This window comes from Branchiostoma floridae, chromosome 9, assembly GCF_000003815.2.
Source record: "Branchiostoma floridae strain S238N-H82 chromosome 9, Bfl_VNyyK, whole genome shotgun sequence".
Taxonomy (NCBI): domain Eukaryota; kingdom Metazoa; phylum Chordata; class Leptocardii; order Amphioxiformes; family Branchiostomatidae; genus Branchiostoma; species Branchiostoma floridae.
The window spans coordinates 4,507,307-4,529,960 of NC_049987.1; the positions used below are offsets into that span (position 1 = coordinate 4,507,307).

At 42.5% G+C, this 22,654-nt stretch overlaps 1 protein-coding gene across 4 annotated transcripts; it reads right to left on the reverse strand.

The window, feature by feature from the left end:
• Positions 1 to 7,243: 7,243 nt before the first annotated feature.
• LOC118423231 lies at positions 7,244 to 19,235 on the reverse strand. Of its 4 annotated transcripts, XM_035831299.1 has the most exons (4): positions 19,033 to 19,230; positions 18,138 to 18,461; positions 17,425 to 17,825; positions 7,245 to 9,162 (listed from the first exon to the last, which is right to left on the reverse strand). In XM_035831299.1, the coding sequence occupies exons 2-4, from the start codon at positions 18,390 to 18,392 to the stop codon at positions 7,509 to 7,511; spliced, it is 2,310 nt and encodes a 769-aa protein (XP_035687192.1). In that variant the 5' UTR covers positions 18,393 to 18,461; positions 19,033 to 19,230; the 3' UTR covers positions 7,245 to 7,508. The 4 variants fall into 4 exon arrangements, with proteins under 4 accessions (XP_035687191.1, XP_035687192.1, XP_035687193.1 ...); XM_035831298.1 differs by having other exon boundaries at positions 7,244 to 9,162; positions 17,425 to 18,461; positions 19,033 to 19,235; XM_035831300.1 differs by lacking the exons at positions 17,425 to 17,825; positions 18,138 to 18,461; positions 19,033 to 19,230 and adding exons at positions 10,569 to 10,761; positions 11,153 to 11,315 and having other exon boundaries at positions 7,247 to 9,870.
• Positions 19,236 to 22,654: the final 3,419 nt, after the last annotated feature.

The window sequence follows — 22,654 nt, forward strand, 5'->3', positions numbered from 1 at the left end:
CTTATTTTTTGTTTTCAAGTATAGAATCCATTAAATAAATCAAAAGATGTATTTTTAAGTTAACTCTGAATACGGATACAAGGTAAGTTTTGTGGAATTCGCATTTTTTTTACTGGATCCAAAACCGCTGTAAAATTATTAGAAATGCATCTAAAATAGTTTTTCGGTAATAAAAGGATGTTTACTTTTGATTCTTGGTGTAAAATAGGCAAAATATATCCTTGATACTGTTTGGGGCATGGTGGCGGCCGTGGGGGCACTGTTGCGGCACTGTTGCGGCACTGTTGCGGCACTGTTGCGGCACTGTTGCGGCATCTTGCCACTTGCGTTATTTTTAAACTTTTTAAAAAAACGTCGCGCTTGCTTGCGGCACTTCTAGGTTTGTTTGCGGCACCTCTAGGTTCCGTGGCGGTACATCTGCGTTTTCGAACGCAGCAATGCCGCAAGCGGGCCGCACGTCAAGTGAGAGGGGGCCTTAAAAGATACAGTGTACCATTATGGTTGCAGAACTCACTATTTGGCCTTTGGGTGTGTTACCATGCATTGACTGATATCGACGTGAACAAAGATAAAGTACTGTGTGCTAGAGAAGCACGACGAACCATTGTGTCTAAGTTGAGGATACAATCCACAAAACAACCGAAATTCGTGTTATTTAACATCTTGGCAAATTCTGTAAATGGGGTCATGCGGGGACATGTGGAACTGCAACTGACTCAACCAGACAGTCAGCTGTAAAGGTCACGCGCATTTACTAGTATACACTGACTGGGCAAACTTCGCAATCTTTTCCACAAGATCTAAAATTCGATATAATTTGCCACGCGTGGCAAATTATATCCCTCTGCCGGCTAACTCCTTCCCCAGCTTATGTTACTTTCTTGTGCCACGGAGGAATCTGCTTGGAGATTATTGTTATACTACCATCACTCACTCACTCACTCACTCACTTACTCACTCACTCACGGTCCGTAACCACAGTGGTCGTAGGGGCTCCACGACATCCAGTAGCGGTGATCTTTGCCCATACAGTAAAGTTTATGCCTTGCTAGCTTTCCAGTAAAATTTCTACGATCGAAATGTTCAAGACATTTGTCGCACTTTGGTGATCATCAAAATGATTGTTGGCCCTCTGGCGACTTGTTATGGCACTGCAGCGGAACTTCCGAGAACCATGCCGGATTTTGTATCTCTGGAGATGTTATGGTCACCAAATTGGAATGGTAGATAGAAGCTTGTGTTGACAAAGAAGTGAACGAGGTTTGGGCCCCCTAGCAGCTTTTCTGGAAGTACAGGGCCGTTTTTTGGCTTAGATGTCAGAACACGAATTGAAATTCACCTGGTCTTAGAGCGACTTGCCAAGACACTTCTATGACACGTGGCAAGCAAGCGCACCTACATCTCAGTGTTTTTGTATGTGTTCTTTTGCTGTGGTGTAACACAATGCATACGTGATATGAATTAACCCTCCTTTAGGCAAAGGTCACCATTCTAAGCTAAAGCTACCATACAGACAGACCCAGAAGGAAAACCGGTTTTCTCCGTGTTACCTTTGATCCCTTTATATTGTCACTCCTCCCCTATTGTAACTTAACAATTTACTTGATCTACAAGAAGACTCGAAGAAAGCGATTAACTGAACCGTGTTTGGCACAAGATGAAATAAGGTTAGAGCGATCAACTTTTTGTTTGCCTGGTGGGCATAAGGTCGAGAGCTCGCCGTTATCTTTACGGTGTTATGTGCCTTGCCCTCCCGCCAACGGTTCAGTACTACACGTCGGGAAATTTTTACGGGGTTGGTTTCAGTAGGAAACATTGCTCCCTGGACAGCGATAATTCGTAATGCCAGCTTAAAACATAGGCTACCACAAACAGACCTATGTTTAGCAGACTGGGCCGGGTGAAACACGTCCTAAACCGTCCCATGGAAAATGGTGATCAGGCTATTTTTGCTGGGTTTGAGTTTGGTGGTAGAAACTGTCAAGTCCCTTGTATCTTACATGAAATATCAGGCCAAATATCATCATTTAAATAATTATATATTCCTGCATATGTCTAGACGTGCTTTGTTTTGTTCTTGACATTTTCTGTTATATATAGGAGTGCTCCTAATGTAACCTTTAGTTTTCTAAAATTTGACCACCCCAGGGCAAAATTTCCACCGAACGCTATTGTTTGTATATAAAGGCGATAATACTACCTATTGGATATAAAATTTTGGGAAAAGGAAATCAACTATATTATATATCACAAGTTTAAAACAAGTTTACTTTTCAGTCATAGGACAAGTTTATTTTACACTGATGAAGACAGCAGCCTGACTTTTGTAACGTTTGTGGAGAGATATAAACATGACTGTACATTTCAAAAACAAATACCGTGCCCAAGACAGAGTGGTTAACAATCCACTGTAGCCCCTCCGGCCTCAAAAGGTTATATGGGTCTACCTTTTACCTAAATTTTATTTGTTGATAGTTTAGTTTGGCGCCGCTAAGTGAAGGAAGCCCTGTGTGTTAACACCACCATGGACCTGCTTCTCAAGCTGAACGAAGAACCCAAACCTGTATCTGAGTCTAACCGTGGTGGTTGTGCTGAACTTGCCCATTTCGTGAAGGTAGGTGAACGATTAATTAAATGATTGTGATTTTATTAATATGTCCCGTGACATTAACACGCCATTACATGTAAGTTTATAACTCGCCATCAATAAAAAACATGCAAAATGCAATATCATGTACATGCATAGATGAATAACATCAAGTCAATCAAAACAAAACAGCAGAAAGGAAAATAACTAGTGGGCAAAAACATGGTTGAGAAGTTCATGTTCTTGTAATTCTCTGTTTAGAGTTTGAAGTTTTGTGAATTTCAAGATCTTATATACACAGGTGACTTCATGGAATTAGGTTACAAAGATGCACATGTATATATATGACTGTTCTGTGTTGAATAGACAGAACATCCGATATGAATGAAAACTAAACTTAACGTTTAAGTGACCAATACAACAAGAGCTGTGGGACCCAAATTTTCGGTTGACGCCGGAAGCCTAGTACACGAAATAGGGACCCGTTTATTGCTACTTCCGTAACGTGATATTATAGCCGCGTGACTGTGATAACAGGTCGTAATTACAAGTTCCAGATAACCTGTGTCGCCCCCCGTCTCTATTCAATGTCGGACGGTGAGCCGTGGTCACGTTACCTTTGGTTTTGTACCAAAACACAGATGAACTTTCATGCTATATATTAAAGATTATCCGATAGGCTATCTGCCCGTATTGCAGCTTATCGAGGGAATTGCCATGGCGGTGGTGTTCGGACTGTTGGCCGGAGGAGTTTCTGTCCTGGAACACCTGGTCATCAGGGAAGGGGTGACCATACCGCAGGTTCTGCTGGCTGAGGGGACCGGGGCGTTCATACTGACCGCGCCCTTCCTCATGTGCTTCACTCCAGCAGGTGTGGACAAAGTAAGCCAAAACAACTAACTCTTCTCTCTCTACGTTATATGTCCCAACCGGGGCCCGGCCGGGCAGCTTTCGGGAACGAAAAGTATGTTATAAAAGACACCAAACTACACAGGACATAAAGAGAATAGTCATGGGCATTATTTGTGTAGATTTTTACGCACAAATGTTTATCTTTCGTTTCCAATAACAGTCCTGTCTGGCCCCTGTTTGAAAATGCGACGTTAGCCTTATAGAGTAGCGTGCAGGCAGAGAGGAGAAAGAGTAAGAAAGCCTTGGAGGGAGAGAATGGAAAGAGAAAGTGTGAGAAAGAGGGAGTTAGGGAGGGGTGGGAGAGGGGGAAGGCAGCGAGAGTGGGAGTTGAGGGAGGGAGAAGAAAGAAAGTGTGAGTGAAAGAGAGGGGAGGGTGAGAGAAAGGGAAAGGCAGTGAGTGAGATAGAGTGAGAGGGAAAAGTACTAGTATATTGAGGATGGGAGATGAGAAGAAGATGGGTCAAGAAAGGGGAACAGATAGATAAAGTGTGCGAGAGGGAGAGAGAGAGAGAGAGAAATAAGAGAGAGAGAGAAATGAGAGAGCACAATAATTTACTCACTTTGAGAGAAGTAACAATTGGTCCCTCTAATCTCCCTGGATTTTTGTGTAACGTTACATTGCGTGATTGCTCTAGGACTGTTTAGCCATAGCCGACGCTGTAGGGTTTATATCGATTAGGATTTTACCTTGGTCAATATTGACCGAAGGAGGCCATATATACGGAACCAGTAACGCAATTGGCGTGTTCCCTATCCCCCAGAGCTGGAAGGACATCGCACTCCTGTGCCTGGGCGGGCTGCTGATGTTCGGTGCGGTGACGTGCCGTGTTGTGCTGGCAGACTTCGTCCCGCCTGTAACCACACAGGCTCTGTCGTTCGGCAGCGAGCCCGTGTTTACGGCTATCATCGGCTCTCTTGTTTTGAAGGAGGTGGGCAGCAACTTCTTAATATCATTATACTTTATAGGGCATCCGCCAGTGATTCAATATACAGCCTCTTAACAATGGGTTCCTATGCCAAAAAGAGGAGAAAGCAACTGTTAGTAACTCAACTCTCTGACGTTACTGGCACACAAACATACCCTCATTTGAAAGCCCGACATCTCAGCTATCCAGACAAACACATTTCGGCATGAATCTAACGGCACAAACTTCCGGGAAACTGAAAGATTGACCCATGACCTCAAAACCGCACCACAACCCAGTGAGAAGGCCATGTGCTAGGACAAAAGAGTCCCAACTTTCTACCCTCTAACAACCACAAAAACTCAGAGCTTTTTGGCCCTAATCAGAAAGTAGAAACCCTCCCCTGTCACACCCATCTCAAAACTGCCAGGATTTCTACCCATTTGACCAGGAAAAAATCTTCAAGTTTTAGACCATGAACTATAAGCAATTTGCATGGCGGATTGACTGGCGGATCCCCTATAGTAACTTCTTTAATCATTATCACAGCTAGCTAGTACATTTATGCAATTACCAAGAAGCGCGAGGAAGTCGAATGTCATAGAATAGATTAGACGCACATCTGCATATATAGATGTGTATGATTGTTTCCATTGTTACATATATTTGATTGCTACCGTGTGACCTGTACTTAGCCGAGTGGGGAAAAATGTGCAATAAAGGTCTTCGTTTATTATCAAGTTAGATCATGTTGGTTCGTTTATATGGGTTACATCCACGCGCGCATCAATTTTTGTCCGGTTCCCTTAAAACACTTTGACCACATAGTAAATCGTACAAATAGCTGCAGTCAACAAATACATACTTTTTTCAATATACAAGTATATTGAAAAAAGATATTGGAAAGCGGAGACAGAGTGACAAAGTCAATTCCAAAGTCAAAGAAGAAGATGCGAAAGAACAAAAATGAATAATGTATTTTTCTGTATACCATATACATATTCTGTGTGTTCATTAACTTGTTTAACCTTCCAGACCACTTAGATTTCATAGTGAAGGCAATTTTTGGTCAAACTTTTTTTCTATTCACACGCTCGCATCAGTTTTGGGGTTCCCAGTTGATTTAGCCCATATAATCAAATCAACATGGTCTGACTTTGGTGGCGATGGTCATGTTTTGGGTTGCGACCGGTACCATGTGTATGTGTGCGTCCAAGTAAGGAAAAAAAAACGATATCTCAAGAAGGCCTATGCGGATTGTCTTGATATTTGGTATGTCTTGATAAGATCTCAAAATGAAATGATTTTCCCTCGCTTCACTCAGGTGAAAATGAGTACCTAGCCTTGGTTAGCGCAGTCCTTCGTATAGTTCGATAAATGTAGTTCCCATGTTCGAGGAGAGATACATCTCGAGAACATTAAAATAAACAACCACAACCATTGTCGAAAAGAGTAGGGGACCTTCCCGGTGTGGGTGTATCAAATACATATGTCCGGATACGTAGCTTGTAATCTCCAAGCAGATCCCATGGTAGCATAAGACAGCATCAAAAGCTGCCAGAGGAGTGAAGCCGGCTTAGGACTGTGTTTTGCTACCAGGGATCTGCCTCCACTGAAACAGGGATGAGCATTTCTATTCAACAATGGTGTCACTGCCCCACCCTGTTGCCATGTGCTAATTATTTTACGAGCGTGCTTTACCCCCGGTAGTAAAACACACTCCTAAGCCGGCTTCACTCCTCTGGCAGCTTTTGATACTGTCTCATGCTACCGTAGGATCTGCTTGGAGATTATGCAGCCTGCACTCTTCAATACAAACCTGGTGCGTTTTTGTCTGATGCGGTTAATACAACACAACCAAATAGGAGCTATGTGCCACTCAAAAAAATACCCTAAATGAAAACGCCTTTAAGGAAGTAAAAACGTCCAATCTTTGTTTCATTGTATTTCGTGACAACTGACATAGAAGTAGACAACAGAATTGATTGCTACATTCAAGAACATCTCTATGCCTGTATCTGTATCTACTCGCCTGGTATAATCGTTTGTATCATTTTGTACTAGTATATAGACAGTATAACCACCCTTCGGTGAAACATACCATCTTCTGTGCCTGTATCTGTATCTGTATCTATATAACTGGTATAACCACTCCTCGGCATAACACACCAGCTTCTGTATCTGTACGTATCTACGTAGCTGGTATAAGGTATCGGACCGGAGTTTCTTTTACGATTTCGGAAGTTGGCGGGCAGCCTCAGGCCGAAGGGCTACAGTTCCGCTAGTAAACGTAGGACGCGAAACTTAATCAATATGGCGGAAAGCTGTTTACTGCCTCTTTCCGACAAACCTATTGGTACCGTCTGTTGCCTCTATATTTTTGTAAGAATATGTAGTAAAATTTTAATTTTGGACCCGAAAACTATCATTTTTTAACACTTTTTTGATCGAAGCTGCTTTGAAAAAACGAATTTTCCCAGGATAACGGCCTACGTGGTAGAGAAGCTAAATTCTTCATGTTTGTGTAAAATGAAAATAAAAAAATTCCATGTGATAACTTTTTTGTAATCTCCGATGACGTCATTTCTTCGAAATCGCATGAAAAACGCCGCTATTTGGGTCATCAGGCGAAAAAACCGCATCATCGTTGCAGCGGACTAATACAAAAATGGTTTTGCTGGCCGACCAACTACTCCTCGCACAAAAACAATACAACCCACGGGCTTTTCAGAAAATACGACAAATCTATGCTCAGCTATAACGATCACCAAGCAATAGGGAGCAAAAGTTAGGGAGACAACAGCGCACTTCCGGCCTATTACACCACCCTTCCGCCAACTCCCGTCAGATTTGAACTCCGACCCGGAACCATAACTGCCCTTTGGCGTAATACACCAGCTTCTGTATCTGTATCTATCCAGCCAGTATATACATAGATTCTCTTTGACTCAGGCCTTGCAAAAGTGTTATTCTATGCTATGTTATAGTTTACTGACACGAATATGTGACATCTACCTATTGATTATACTCATACACAGCTCTAGCCTCTGACGCTGTGTACGGTGGCACCCCCAGCATAAGCAAGGGTAGACAATCTCAACTGTTCATTTTGCATTCCCCTTACTGGATGATACTGCCGGCCTAACTCTGTGCACATAGCAATGCCATTCCACCTTACTTCGGTTCTGAAACGTCTTCCCGCAGATCTGGCACAAAAACACGAATGTCTCCCGTTTGATAATGCTGACATGCTGCGAGAACATGTGACCGAAGAAGTCCCGTTTCCTTATAAACTGTAGATGTTTGCACTCTGGATACATGCAGTGGTACGGTTTTGTGACGTAATTATCTTTGTGCCAGTAAGTCATATGTGCGTGTGTGCTATTTGCAGTAAAAGTCTGACCACAAAACTCGCAAGTGATCATCGCTTTCGGAGCAAGCGGGATCATGTACAAGCATTGGATGGCGTCTGAGTCTGTCTCAAAGTTCAAAACGTTTGGACTCTTCCGGATTTCTGGTGGAAGTTGAGTCAGCCAGTGCCAGGCTAAGTGGTCGCGTGCCTCAGCAGCTGTGTACAGTTTCACCTTTGCACTGATTACAGATTCATAACTGCACATGGTGCATTTAAGCTGAGCCATACTACCACTAGCATCTTTGGACTTCGGCGGTAGACCCAGCAAAGATTTCTCAGCGTCTGTTCTCACTGATCTCAGGTTCACGGGTGGTTGCATGTGATGGTAGAAGTGCCACTCCAAATCCCTTCTGTCACGAAACTGCATCGCACAGAATTTACACTCCAGATACGGCGACGGTGCCATCACTAAGTCACAGTGTGCCGCAAACATGTGATGCAGAAGCTTGGCATGATGGAACGTCGAGTGTGATATCTTCTCGCACTCTGTCCCGCCACAGTTTCGGTTCTTCTTTTCCAAGTGAACGTTGGAAACGTGTCCCGCTCTACCACCCATACAACTGAAGTTTGCATCACATAAACCACACTGAAACTGACTGTCTCCTTTGGAGAGAAAAGTCCCAATGTAAATACCCTTCAGTAGATCCACCTCCTTGCGGTTTATTAACAACGTTTTCCCTTGTAGCTCTTCAGGAAGACGACACTGGAAGTTGAACGATATCTGGCTACTCGGCCTGGTGAGTTTGCTTGTTCCAAATTTACTAGGATATATCTGGGTCACATCCTTCGTCGTAACTGCTGACTCAATCTTTTCGCCCGCCAACCACGGATGGAAGTGCAGGTAGAAATGTCGTTCAGCTTCGGGGAGCGGCATCAGGATGGGCGGGCACTGTCTGTTGCTTTCCAAGGAACAAATCTTGCAGAAGTAGACGACTTCCCTACACTGGTGATTCTCTAACAGAATCTTGCTGGCAAAAGTTGACGAGCAGAGGTCACACATCATAGACATCGCGTTGTTAGACACAACCTTACTACCACTCATCTCTTCATTGTCTTTATCATCACGCTTCTGCTTGACAATGGTACCCTCCAGTGTGGTGACTTTCCCTTGTTTTTGCCTTTTACTAACACCAACAGCAGATTCTTGATGACCTCGTTTGACCCGTCCCAAGGACATGTGAAGGTCACATGACGCCCCGCTTCCTGCCTCCATGGAGGACAGATTGACATCCTGTTCATCTTTGTCCCTTCTTGATGACTGGGCGCCATGGTCAAGGTTTTTTCGTACCAAACTTGTTTGAGTTTTATGGCTCTTGTATTCCCTTTCAGGCACAAGATAGGATGATGTAACGGTCCACCTCTTGAATGGAGCTTGTTCTTCATCTTGGCACTCGGCTCCAAATGATGGGGGTTCACTGTCACAACCACCATCATCATCATCATGGTGTTTTTGCGCTTTACAAAGAGTCGGGTCGTCATTGTCTTCCACAGTTTTTTGTTTGATGCTGGGAGTTGAGCCCCCTACCATCTGCACACCATCTCTGCAAGGTCCGGCTTGATTGTCAGTGTTACCATCTACAACAGAGTATGGTGGGGAAGACCTTAGGATAGCATTATAGTCTGGGGTATTTGGCTCTGCCTTAGGTTTGGCGCAAACAGTTTCATACTTTTCTGGTTCTAAACCCGGTTCTGATTTGACCTTCGGAAGCACAGGGAAAGTGTTGCTGTTTGAGGCTTCTACAGACGAGGCACTTCGCTCACACTCTGCTTCCGTGCTTCTTTTTGTATTACTGGTTCTGTTAGGGTCGTCACAGAGAGAACTCTTTCCCAGGGTTGTCTCCTCACATTGTCCTGCTACAAGGGATGTGTTTTGAGCATGATGGTTTGGGCTGTCAAAGTAAGGGTCATACGGTTCCTCCTTGATATTAAGGTTTTCTTCGTTCTTCTTTCCATCTGAGTCTTTACTGGGACACTCGACATCTGACATGTTTGGTAGAAACACAAAGCTTCAAGTTCAACTCCACAGCCAGGGAAGGCCACAGAAACTCTTTATCCTGCAAAAAAAAGAGATATAAGATCATCATGTCATAAAGTGTCTGGGCTGAAGCTGCCCAGAGCTCCCTTTTTTAAGCTGTTCTAATCTATTAAAGGAGACCAAAACTTTGGTTCCAATGGATAATATATTTTTTTAGGATTCTGAAGTAAAAAAATAAAATCCATATTACGTCACAGTTTATGTAAGTACTAGTAGTCACTAGTCCTGTGCGCATCAAACAGTATTGTCCTAAACTCAAGCACCCTTTCTGTAAATCATTAGCAGTCTTAGCCTGTATATATATATAGTTCAATACAATTCATGGTGAGGGGGTTTGAAGTATTAGCACTGCTGCAGGACAGGGTGTGGGGTGGGGTGGTTGGGTTGAAGCGGGGGGGGGGGGGGGCACTACGGGTTGGGGGGGGGGGTGGTTGAAGCATTGGGACAGCAGTACAGAGAGGGGGGGGGGGTTGAGGCAGTAGGACACCAAGACAGAGGGGGCTTGAAACATTGCGAGAGCAGGACAGATGGAGCTTTGGAGCATTCCGGAAGCACTACAAATTACTAGTGCAGTATATCTGAAGTAGTTCACGAGTTGACAGAGAAGCTGGTCGGCAACATGCTAACGTTACACAAAGGGAACAAGCAGAGTATAGAATATTATACTAATATTGCAGATTAAATCAACGCAACGGTCTAACGCAATACCAACCTTACCTTCAAGAATCTAACGACGCAAAGGTCACCCTTAAATACTCGGATGTGCTCTCCCGAACCAAGAAGAAATTCTGCCGTGTCGAGTAGCCAGAGAAATGCACAGGAAGCTTTTACTTCCGGTGGGTCATTGGACACCAAGGCTGCAGTTTTGATATCTTCCGCAAGGAGGCACAAGTGATCCACAGTGTAAAATCTGTATAATGTGGAAGAGGAAGACAAGCTGACGACTTTCTTTAAAGCAAAATATGAATTTATTTTGTCTTCATGCCAAAATATGAGCATCCAGGATCGATTTATTTTCTGAATGGTATTAACAGTTACGTGTATTTTTTTTTTCAAACTAGCAGAAAATTAGGCGGACGAATCACAGAGCCAAACGATAAGACTGCGAATAAGATACAGGTGGTTGACCGAAAGATCGATCCTGGATACCATTATACAATTAGTAGTTCAACCAATGAGAGTACAGTAATTAGCTGTTCGACCAATGGGAGAGTGACAGCATGTACGTCCGTCAAACATTTGCATTCCTATTGGGATTGGTCGATCGCTTAAAAACTAGTACTGAGAAGCTTAAAACTTACCAGGTGCCCAAGACTACCCCAGTGACAGAAAGTGATCGAACCATGACAAGCCTGGATGCTAGTTACTACATGTCTGAATCCTTCCTATGAAACTCTTGTTATGTCTTCATTTTCACGTCCATCCCACTATTTCCATGGGCCACACTGATTTAATTTTATGGATGGCATCCGCACGCTTACTGCTTATCGGCACATCGTTCAATATGAATATGCAAATCAGTACTGCATTTGCATAAGGCCATGTTGATTTGATTATATGGATGACATCCGCGGGCGCATCAATTTTCGGCCGTTTCCAAAATAAAAACAGGTTTTCAACCCTACTTTAAATCGTACAAAGCAGATTCATCAGAATAAGAAAATATATGCCGATTGCAAAAATAAATATCGTAAAACGTATATTAATATCATAGAACATTACAAGGTCAAAGAAGATGTGAAAGAACAAAAATGAAGAATCTATTGTTCGGTATACTATATTCTGTCTATCCAGTCGTTTGTTCAACCTTCCTGACCACTTTGATTTCATAATGGAAGCAACTTTCTTTTTTATCAAACTTTTTATTTATTCGCACGCTCGCATCAGTTTTTGGATTCCCAGAGGATGTCATCCACATAATCAAATCAACATGTCCTTGGTGATGAGGACATGCTGGAATAATCTTGAAGAAAAATGCGAAGATAATCAAATGATATACTGTAAATGCATTGAAGTTTGCGGGGATTTAATTTTGCGGTAGCGGGAAAAAGGACTTTTCGCGGTGGTTTTAAGTTTGCGGTAGCAACATGCACTGTAGTCTCTTACTGCTATGGAAAAATGTTCGCGGTGGTTTTAAATTCGTGTTGAAGCGGCCACCGCGAAAACCGCGAACATAAAACCACCGCGAAAGTTTCTGCATTTACAGTAACTTAGCAAATGAGGACTTTTTTGCACAACCAATTAGAAACATTTATAATATGTCATTCGTATCATAGGTTAACATTATTTGGTAAAGGTATGAGGCCGTGGAACTCTACTGAATTGTGACACGCCTATTCATTATGTTCATTTACAACAGAATGTCAAAAAAGATAATATTACGAAGTCCACAGAATGGGGCAAAGTTGGTTGTTCGTGATGAAAATGCTGTTTCCTACTCAATGTTAGGAAGCACAGTTTTGTTGATAATACTGTACAAGGGTCCTCATACACAAGCGTTTTATTCAAGACCAAAGTTTCGTCCTTCCTCAGGGCAATTCTGACTACTTCTGCTACACACTGCAGCTAGGTGTCGCCCCAAACGTAAAGCAGTACACGTATGTTAGCATGCACCGACACATTCTTGTGAAACGTTTAGACGGTTTGGTTTCTAAGTTCTATTATCTTATAAGAAACTAGAGTTCGGCGACCTCAAACCTCCATGAAAATTTAGAGCTTTTGTAAATTTAATGCAATTAACATAATTTATGCATGGTGTTGTTCATCATTGACTAACGTACACATGTCACAATAATAAAATTCCCATCAATAATCATAGAGGTTTTGCAATTTTTACATAGATTATGCAAATAAGTGGTAATGAGGAACTTAAACTGCTACGACAGAATATTCAAATTAATTATGCAAATGTACTCTTATTTTGCATAATTAGTATGTCATTTTGTACAACATTGTTTAAGGTACCTACATGAAAATCCGTTGTTCCCTTCTTGAGTTATCGTCTTCAGACGTTTTTGACAAAAAAACCCCTGCTATCCCATAAATAGACGATACTAGTAGGGGGCCCAAACTTATGTCAATAATTCCTGAGCACAAGAGCTACCTAACACCCCAAACCGTGACCATAGCTTGTTCAGAACATGAGATAGCAAACCCGGAAGTTGCACTGCAGTACCAAGGGAAGCCGCTAGGGGGGCCAAAATCTAATCAATTCCAGCTTTCATCACACACTACCAACACACCAAGTATGAAATCAATCCACCGAGCCATTCTTGAGTTATCTTGTTTACACACAGACATACGGACAAACACGGTAAAATATAACCTCCATGACATTTCATGGAGGTAACTAAGAGCCAAACCAATTCAATTGCTATTTGTGAGCCGTGTTTATTCAACCTATTGCTATACTCTAGTATCAGATAATACTAGGTGCTTCGATACAGCAGTTACAACAGGTCTGTGTTTACAGGTTTTGGATATATGGGTTTTGGATACAATGTGTTTATTACCAAGTTGAGTCAATTGTTCATTTTGCATTCCCCTTCCTGGATGATACTGCTGGCCTAACTCTGTGCACATAGCAATGCCATTCCACCTGACTTCGGTTCTGAAACGTCTTCCCACAGATCTGGCACAAAAACATGAATGTCTCCCGTTTGATAACGCTGACGTGCTGCGAGAACATGTGACCGAAGAAGTCCTGTTTCCTTATAAACTGTAGATGTTTGCACTCTGGAGACATGCAGCGGTGAGGTTTCCTGATGTAATCTCTGTGCCAGTGTGTCATATGTGTGTGCGTGCTACTTGCAGTAAAAGTCTGACCACAAAACTCGCAAGTGATATTTGCTTTGGGAGCATGCGGGATCATGTACAAGCGTTGGATGGAGTCTGAGCTTATCTCGAAGTTCAAAATGTTTGGACTCTTCCGGATTTCTGGTGGAAGTTGAGTCAGCCAGTGCCAGGCTAAGTGGTCACGTGCCTCAGCAGCTGTGTACAGTTGGACCTTTGAACTTTGGATAGATTCAAAAGTGCACATGGTGCATTTAAACTGAGCCTTACTACCACTAGCATCTTTGGACTTTAAATCCTTATGCGGCCAACCCGGTTTCGGTTTCCCAGCGTCTGTTCGAAAGCTCACGGTCGGTTGCATGTGATGGTTCCCAGTTTATGTAGCCCATACTACCAAATCAACATAGCCTTACTAGTATTTTGGCAATGGAGTGGCGATAGTGTGTACGTGTCTTTGTGGCGGTAAGGCCACCGCAAGTAAATTTTATGGATTACATCAGCGCGCGCATTAATTTTCGCCTGATTTCAGAAAAAAAAACAAGGGATGGCCAACATGACGATAAGTACCCAGATGAGCAAATATGTTGTGTTGTAGCCTAATAATTGTATTTGTAGATGTGACACTTGCGAGGTACCCAGGACTGTAGTTGTAGAAATGAAACTTATTGGATAGTTGTAAAAGTGACACCAATATGGAAGCCATGAGTGGTTACCAACTATGTTGGTGATGCCAGTTTACCACCCTAGTGTCACTTTTACCACACCAGTTCATGTCTTGAATACAGGAATGAATGCCTTGTTGGCTCTGATACCATGTTTTGTCCCTTTAATTCTCTTTACAACATTCATCACAACTTTATGGTGCCTATTTTTGAAAATGTAGCCATCTTGTTTTTTTTCACCCATCTTGTTTTTTTTTCGCCCTATCGCAATATTTTTGCAGTCTGCAGAGGATGTCATCCATAAAGTTTACTTGCTGTGGCCTGATGAAAAGGCGATCACTCATGAAGTCCTATGCGGGTTGTCTTGATATTTGCTATGTCTGGATAAGATCTCCAAATGATAAGATTTTTCCTCACGTACCTAGCTTGGTTAGGGCAGTCCTTTCGTATAGGACGTTAAATGTAGGTCCCATGTTCGAGGAGAGCTACAGCTCGAGAACATTAAAAGAACCAAGGACATTCTATCAGACATATAACGTCCTTGAAAGAACTCACCACAATTATCGAAAAGAGTAGGGGACCTTCCCGGTGTGGGTGTATCAAATACATATGTCCAGATATGCAGCTTGCAATCTTCAATACATAACTGGTGCGTTTCTGTCTGATGCGGTTAATACAACACAACCAAATAGGAGCTACATATGTGCCATTGAAAAAAATACCCAAAGAAAACGCATTAAAGGAAGTAAAAATGGCCAATCTTTATTCCATTGTATTTCGTGACGACTGACATTGGAGTAGACAACAGAATTGATTGCTACATTCAAGAACATCTCTATGCCTGTATCTGTATCTACTCACCTGGTATAATCGTTTGTATCTATATATGTATATAGCCAGTATAACCACCCTACGGTGTAACATACCATCTTCTGTGCCTGTATCTGTATCTATATAATGCCTACGTCACATTTCCAAACCGGGGCCCGGCCGGGCAGCTTTCGGGAACGAAAAGTATGATATAAAAGAAAACAAACTACACAAGACGTAAAGAAAATAGTTGTGGGCATTATTTCTGAATATTTCTACTGTATACATTTCTCTTTTTCGTTTCCACGAACAGCCCGGCTGGGTCCCGGTTTGGAAATGTGACGTAGACCTAACTGGTATAACCACTCCTCGGCGTAACACATCAGCTTCTGTATCTGTATCTACATAGCCGGTATAACCGCCCTTCGACGTAACACACCAGCTTCTGTATCTGTATCTATAGTCAGTACATAGATTCTCTTTGACTCAGGACTTGCAAGAGTGTTATTCTATGGCAATCTATGCTATGTTATAGTTTACTGACACGAACATGTGGCATCTACCTTAAACCTATAGTATTGATTATACTCATACAGAGCTCTAGCCTCTGACACTGTTTACAGTGGCACCCCTAGCATAAGTAAAGGTAGACAATCTCAACTGTTCATTTTGCTTTCCCCTTGCTCGATGAAACTGCCCTCCTAACACTATGGACATAGCAATGCCATTCATTCTGACTTCGGTTCTCAAACGTCTTCTCACAGATCTGGCACAAAAACACGAATGTCTCCCGTTTGATAACGCTGACATGATGCGAGAACATGTGACCGAAGAAGTCCTGTTTCCTTATAAACTGTAGATGTTTGCACTCTGGAGACATGCAGAGGTACGGTTTTGTGATGTAATCTTTGTGCCAGCGCATCATGTGTGTGTGCGTGCTATATATATTTGCAGTAAAAGTCTGACCACAAAACTCGCAAGTGATATTTGCTTTGGGAGCATGCGGGATCATGTACAAGCGTTGGATGGCGTCTGAGTCTGTATCGAAGTTCAAAATGTTTGGACTCTTCCGGATTTCTGGTGGAAGTTGAGTCAGCCAGTGCCAGGCTAAGTGGTCACGTGCCTCAGCAGCTGTGTACAGTTGGACCTTTGCACTTTGGATAGATTCAAAAGTGCACATGGTGCATTTAAACTGAGCCATACTACCACTAGCATCTTTGGACTTTGGCGGTAGACCCAGCAAAGATTTCTCAGCGTCTGATCTCAGGTTCACGGGTGGTTGCATGTGATGGTAGAAGTGCCACTCCAAGTCCGTTCTGTCACAAAACTGCATCGCACAGAATTTACACTTTAGAGATGGAGACGGTGCGATCACTAAGTCACAGTGCACCGCAAACATGTGACGCAGAAGCTTGGCTTGATGACACGTCGAGTATGATAGCTTCTCGCACTCTGTCCCCCCACAGTTTCGGGTCTTGTATTCCAAGTGAACTTTGGAAACGTGCTGTGCTCTACCACGCATACAACTGAAGTTTGAATAACATAAACCACACTGAAACCGACTGTCCCCTTCGGAGAGAAAAGTCCCAATGTAAAGACCCTTGAGTAGATCCACCTCCTTGCGGTTTATTAACAACGTTTTCCCTTGTAGCTCTTCGGGGAGCCGACACTGGAAGTTGAACGATTTCTGGCTACCCGGCCTGGTGTGTTTCCTTGTTCCAAATTTACTAGAATATATCTGGGTGCCATCCTTAGTAGTACTAGTAACTGCTGACTCAATCTTTTCGCTCGCTAACCACTGATGAAAGTGCAGGTAGAAATGTTCTTCAGCTTCGGAGAGCGGCATAAGGACGGGCGGGCGCGGTCTGTTGCTTTCCAAGGAACAAATCTTGCAGAAGTAGACGACTTCCCTACACTGGTGATTCTCTAACAGAATCTTGCTGGCAAAAGTTGATGAGCAGAGATCGCACGTCATAGCTGTTTCTTTGTTAGAGGCAACCTTACTTATCTCTGCATTGCCTACATCTTTACACTCCTGCTTGACAATGGTACCCTCCAGTGTGGTGTCATTCGTTTGTTTTTGCCTTTTATTGACACCAACAGCAGACTCTTGATGACCTCGTTTGACCTGTCCCGGCAAGGACACGCGAAGGTCACGTGAAGTCCCACTTCTTGCCTGCATGGAGGACTGATTGACATCCTCTTCATCTTTGTCCCTTCTTGACGACTGGGCACCATGGTCAATGTTTTTTCGTACCAAACTTGTTTGGGTTTTATGTGTTTCACCTACAGGCACAAGATGTGATGATGTAACGGTCCACCTCTTGAATGGAGCTTGTTCTTCATCTTGGCACTCGGCTCCAAATGATGGGGGTTGAGTGTCACAACCACCATCATCATCATCATCATGGTGTTTTTGTGCTTTACAAAGAGTCGGGTCGTCATTGTCTTCCACAGTTTTTTGTTTGATGCTGGGTGTTGCACCCCCTACCCCCTGCACACCATCACTGCAAGGTCCCGCTCGATTGCCAGTGTTACCATGCATAGTAGAGTACAGCAGAGCACAGCTGAGGATAACATTATTATAGTCTGGAGTATTTGGCTTCTCCTTGGGTTTAGCACAAACAGTTTCATACTTTTCTGGTTCTGAACCTGGTTCTGATTTGACCTTAGAAAGCACTGGGAAAGTGTTGCTGTTTAAGGCTTCTCCGGACAAGGATGGGATTTCAGTGTCACAACCATCATAATCATCATCATCATTGTCTTCCACAGTTTTTTGTTTGATGCTGGGAGTTGCGCCCCCTACCATCTGTACCCCATCTCTGCAAGGTCTGGCTCGATTGTCAGTGTTACCATCTACAACAGAGTATGGCGGAGAAGAGCTTAGGATAGCATTATAGTCTGGGGTCTTTGGCTCTGCCTTAGGTTTGGCGCAAACAGTTTCATACTTTTCTGGTTCTGAACCTGGTTCTGATTTGACCTTAGAAAGCACCGGGAAAGTGTTGCTGTTTAAGGCTTCTCCAGACGAGGCACTTTGTTCACCCTGTGCTTCTGTGGTGCCTGTATTATTTGTATTACTAGTTCTGTTAGGGTCGTCACGTAGAGAACTCTTTCCCAGGGTTGTCTCCGTACGTTGTCCTGCTACAAAGGATGTGTTTCGAGCACAATGTTTTGGGCCGTCAAAGTCAGGGTCATACGGTTCCTCCTTGATATTAAGGTTTTCTTCGTTCTTCTCTTCATCTGAGTCTTCATTACTGGGACACTCGACATCTGACATGTTTGGTAAAAACAAAAAGCTTCAAGTTCAACTCCACTGAGCCAGGGAAGACCACAGTAACTCTTTATCCTGCAAAAAAGAATAGATACAGCGATAAGATCATCATGTCATAAAGTGTCAGAGTGGGCTGAAGCTGCCCAGAGCTCCCTAAGCTGTTCTAATCTATTAAAGGAGACCAAAACTTTGGTTCCAATGGATAATATATTTTTTTAGGATTCTGAAGTAAAAAATAAAATCCATATTACGTCACAGTTTATGTAAGTACTAGTAGACACTGAGTCCTGCGCGCATCAAAAATAATAAAACATATTAAATTTGGGACAGCAGGACGGGGGGGCATGGGGGTTTGAAGCATTGGGACAGCCGTACAGAGGGGGGGGGGGGGGGGAGGGGGCAGTAGGACAACAAGACAGAGGGGCTTCAAACATTGCGAGAGCAGGACGGATGGAGTTTTAAGCATTCCGGAAGCACTACTTTACCAGTGCAGTATATCTGAAGTAGTTCACGAGTTGACAGAGAAGCTGGTCGGCAACATGCTAACGTTACAGTACACAAAGGGAACAAGCAGAGTATAGAATATTATACTATTAAATATAGCAGATAAAATCAACGCAACGGTCTAACGCAATACCAACCTTACCTCAAAGAATCTAACGACGCAACGGTCACCCTTAAATACTCGGATGTGCTCTCCCGAACCAAGAAGAAATTCTGCCGTGTCGAGTAGCCAGAGAAATGCATAGGAAGCTTTTACTTCCGGTGGGTCATTGGACACCAAGGCTGCAGTTTTGATATCTTCCGCAAGGAGGCACAATTGTACCACGGTGTACTGCACTATGGAAGAGGAAGGCAAGCTGACGACTTTCTTTAAAGCAAAATATGAATTTATTTTGTCTTCAGCCAAAATATGAGCATCCAAGATCGATTTATTTTCTGAATGGTATTAACAGTTACGTGTTACAGTATCTTTTTTTTTTTTTCAAACTAGCAGAAAATGAGGCGGACGAATCACAGAGCCAAGCGATAAGACTGTGAATAAGATAACGTTACAGGTGGTTGACCGAAAGATCGATCCTGGATACCATTATACAATTAGTAGTTCAACCAATGAGAGCACAGTAATTAGCTTTTCGACCAATGGGAGAGTGGCTGCATGTACGCCCGTCAAACATGTGCATTCCTATTGGGATTGGTCTATCGCTTAAAAACTAGGAAGCCTAAGACTTAACAGGTGCCCAAGACTACCCCAGTGACGGAAAGGCTTTCTGCCCCGGGCTCCGAAGAGCTGAAATCCGATCGAACCATGATAAGACTGGATGACAGTTTATATATACATGTATGTCTGAATCCTAGCTGCTCATAAAACTGTTAATGTTGTTATGTCTTCATTCTCACGTCCATCCCACTATTTCCATGGGCCACACTGATTTAATTTTATGGATGACATCCGCGCGCTCACTACTTATCGGCACATCGTTAAATATGAATATGCAAATTAGTACTTTATTTACATAAGGCCATGTTGATTTGATTATATGGATGACATCCGCGCGCGCATCAATTTTCGGCCGTTTCCGAAATTAAAAAAAAAAGGTTTTCAACCATACTTTAAATCGTACAAAGCAGATTCATCAGAATAAGAAAATATATGCCGTTGGTTGCAAAAATAAATATCGGAAAACGTATATGAATGTCATAGAACATTACAAGGTCAAAGAATATGTGAAAGAACAAATATGAAGAATCTATTGTTCGCTATACTATATTCTGTGTGTTCAGTCATATGTTCAACCTGTCTGACCACTTTAATTTGATTTCATAATGGAGTTAATTTTTTTTTTAAACTTTATGGCGACGCCTAATAGTATAGGGCTTATTCAGTCACGTGATCCACCCTCCGGACGCCATGGCAACGAGCGAAGTCGGCCATTTTGGGGTCCACTTTGAGCGCGGCTCACAGCGGCTCGCCATGCAACTCTCCGTAAAAATTGAAAGTATTTCTTATGCAACGCACAATTTCCCTTCAAAACGTTTAGGTTCATAATCAGGGTGTGCTATCTTGTGGTGGGATGTTGGTCTAGCACTGGTAAAGCCTACACACATCGGGTAACAGTTAAGTTTGTTTCGCGTTTCAAGCAAAGCCGGGACGGGACGGGAACGAAGTCATGTACGAATGTACTAGTGCTACGACTCGGAAACAAATGTGGGTTTCTGTCATAAGTAGAGCTCATCTTACTGGTAGAATTTTCAGAACGAATGTGTGTAGTACAAATTTTGTATCTGAACGATGGGTCAGGTAACTTTCAACGACGGTCGACTGGGTACCTACTCCGGCACAACGTAAATACATGTACATGGACCTACACTCCACTAAAGCAGGAAGGACAAAATAGAGCCGCACAAACAGCGAAGCCAAGAAATGATAGGAAGAACATATTCCCAGGTTCTGTGAAGAATTTCTATGAAACAAAAGTACAACATTTAACGTTAATAATGGCTATCACAGTGTCTGTGAACAACAACGTCACAGCTCACCCACAAAATTCACTATCAACTGATACTCCACTGTCACTGTTGCCGTGCTCAGGCGGGGACCCGGAGTGGGTCAAACTTTCCCTCACTGATAAATGGAAAAATGGGCAATTTCCACCCGATTTATGTAGTGAAAATAAGATTTAAGGTTGCAGACCCTTTGTATAGTCAAACATCGTGCAACCCACTTCACTTTCTTCGGACACTTGGAGACCCACGCTGTACATCGCTGTACTGTGTAGCGCATGGACCCCAAGATGGCGGCGCACGGGAGCAAGGGGTGATGACGTCACGTGAATAAGCCCTATAGATTGCGACCGTTTGACAAGAATTCCCAAAATCTCGTGAATGTCAGGAATTCTTCTACAGGCATGTGTAGTTGCATCATCCCTTTAGAGGGGAATAACTCGGGAATGGGTTGATCGATCTTCATGATATTTGGAATGTAGATAGCTTCAGAGATGCCTTACATAATTAAATGTTAATTATGCAATTCAGGGGCTAATATGCATAATTAATGAGCAACGTTTATGAAGCCACAGTATTTCATTACTACTAGGGCAGTTAAACATGCCATATGCAACTAGAAAAGAGACAAATATCGATAAACATCAATTTTGCAAATTGTTACCTAATCTACATAATTAATGAGAAATTGTTACAAAATTGTTAAAACAAAAACTCCATTCTTGCGACATTTGGTAGCAACATGTACGTTAAGTTGAACATGCGGAGGTAAGTCATGCAAATTAGGGTCTCATTTACATAATTTATGAGAAAATGCTACAATTATAGCTTTCTTTGCTAAAACATTTTTTCCGTGAATACATTGTTAGGTAGGGGAGATTTACTGATACGTCTTATTCAAATGAGGACCCCATTTGTATAATCAATGAGAAACATTTATGATAGGTCACTCATCATAAGAGATCAACTTTGTTTTTAACAGCAATGCCCTACAAACATCCATCACATAAAACAATCTTCATACATACAGTTAGACAAAAGGACAGAACACAAATACAACACACCTACAACAACAATAATTAATTCTTATAAACAATAAAACCGTTGCCATGGCAATAGTTTTTATTGCCACACTTATTATTTTTTCGCACGCTCGCATCAGTTTTTGGATTCCCAGAGGATGTCATCCATATAATCAAATCAACATGGCCTAAGTGATGTGGACATACGAGAATAATCTTGAAGAAGAATGGGAAGATAATCAAATGATATAACGTAAGCAAATGAGGACTTTTTTGCACAACCAATTACAAACACTTCTAATATGTCATTTGTATCATAGGTTAACATTATTTGGTGAAGGTATAAGGCAGTGGAATTCTAGTTAATTGCAATGTGACACTCCTATGTTCATTTACAATAAAATGTCAAAAAAAGATAACATTACGAAGTCCACAGAATGGGACAAAGTTGGTTGTTCGTGATGAAAATGCTGTTTCCTACCCAATGTTAGGAAGCACAGTTTTGTTGACAATACTGTATGACAAGGGTCCTCATACACAAACAAATGTTTTATTCAAGACTGACCACGTTTCCACCTTCCTCAAAACAACTCTGACTAGTTTTGCTACGTACTGCAGCTAGGTGTCGCTGCTAACACATGCGGTCCCAAACGTTAAGCATTTACACATCTGTTAGCATGCACCGACACATCCTTGTGAAACGTTTAAAGGGTTCGTTCTAAGTTCTATTATCTTATAGAA

What these genes read in the sequence shown, in the direction of transcription:
- LOC118423231 (XM_035831298.1), bottom strand. Translation starts at nt 18,392, where the DNA reads ATGTCAGATGTCGAGTGTCCCAGTAATGAAGACTCAGATGAAGAGAAG. An exon ending in TTCAAGAGGTGGACCGTTAC is followed by an intron (nt 9,163 to 17,424) that starts ATCATCACATCT and finishes GTGGACCGTTAC; the next exon opens with ATCATCCTATCTTGTGCCTG.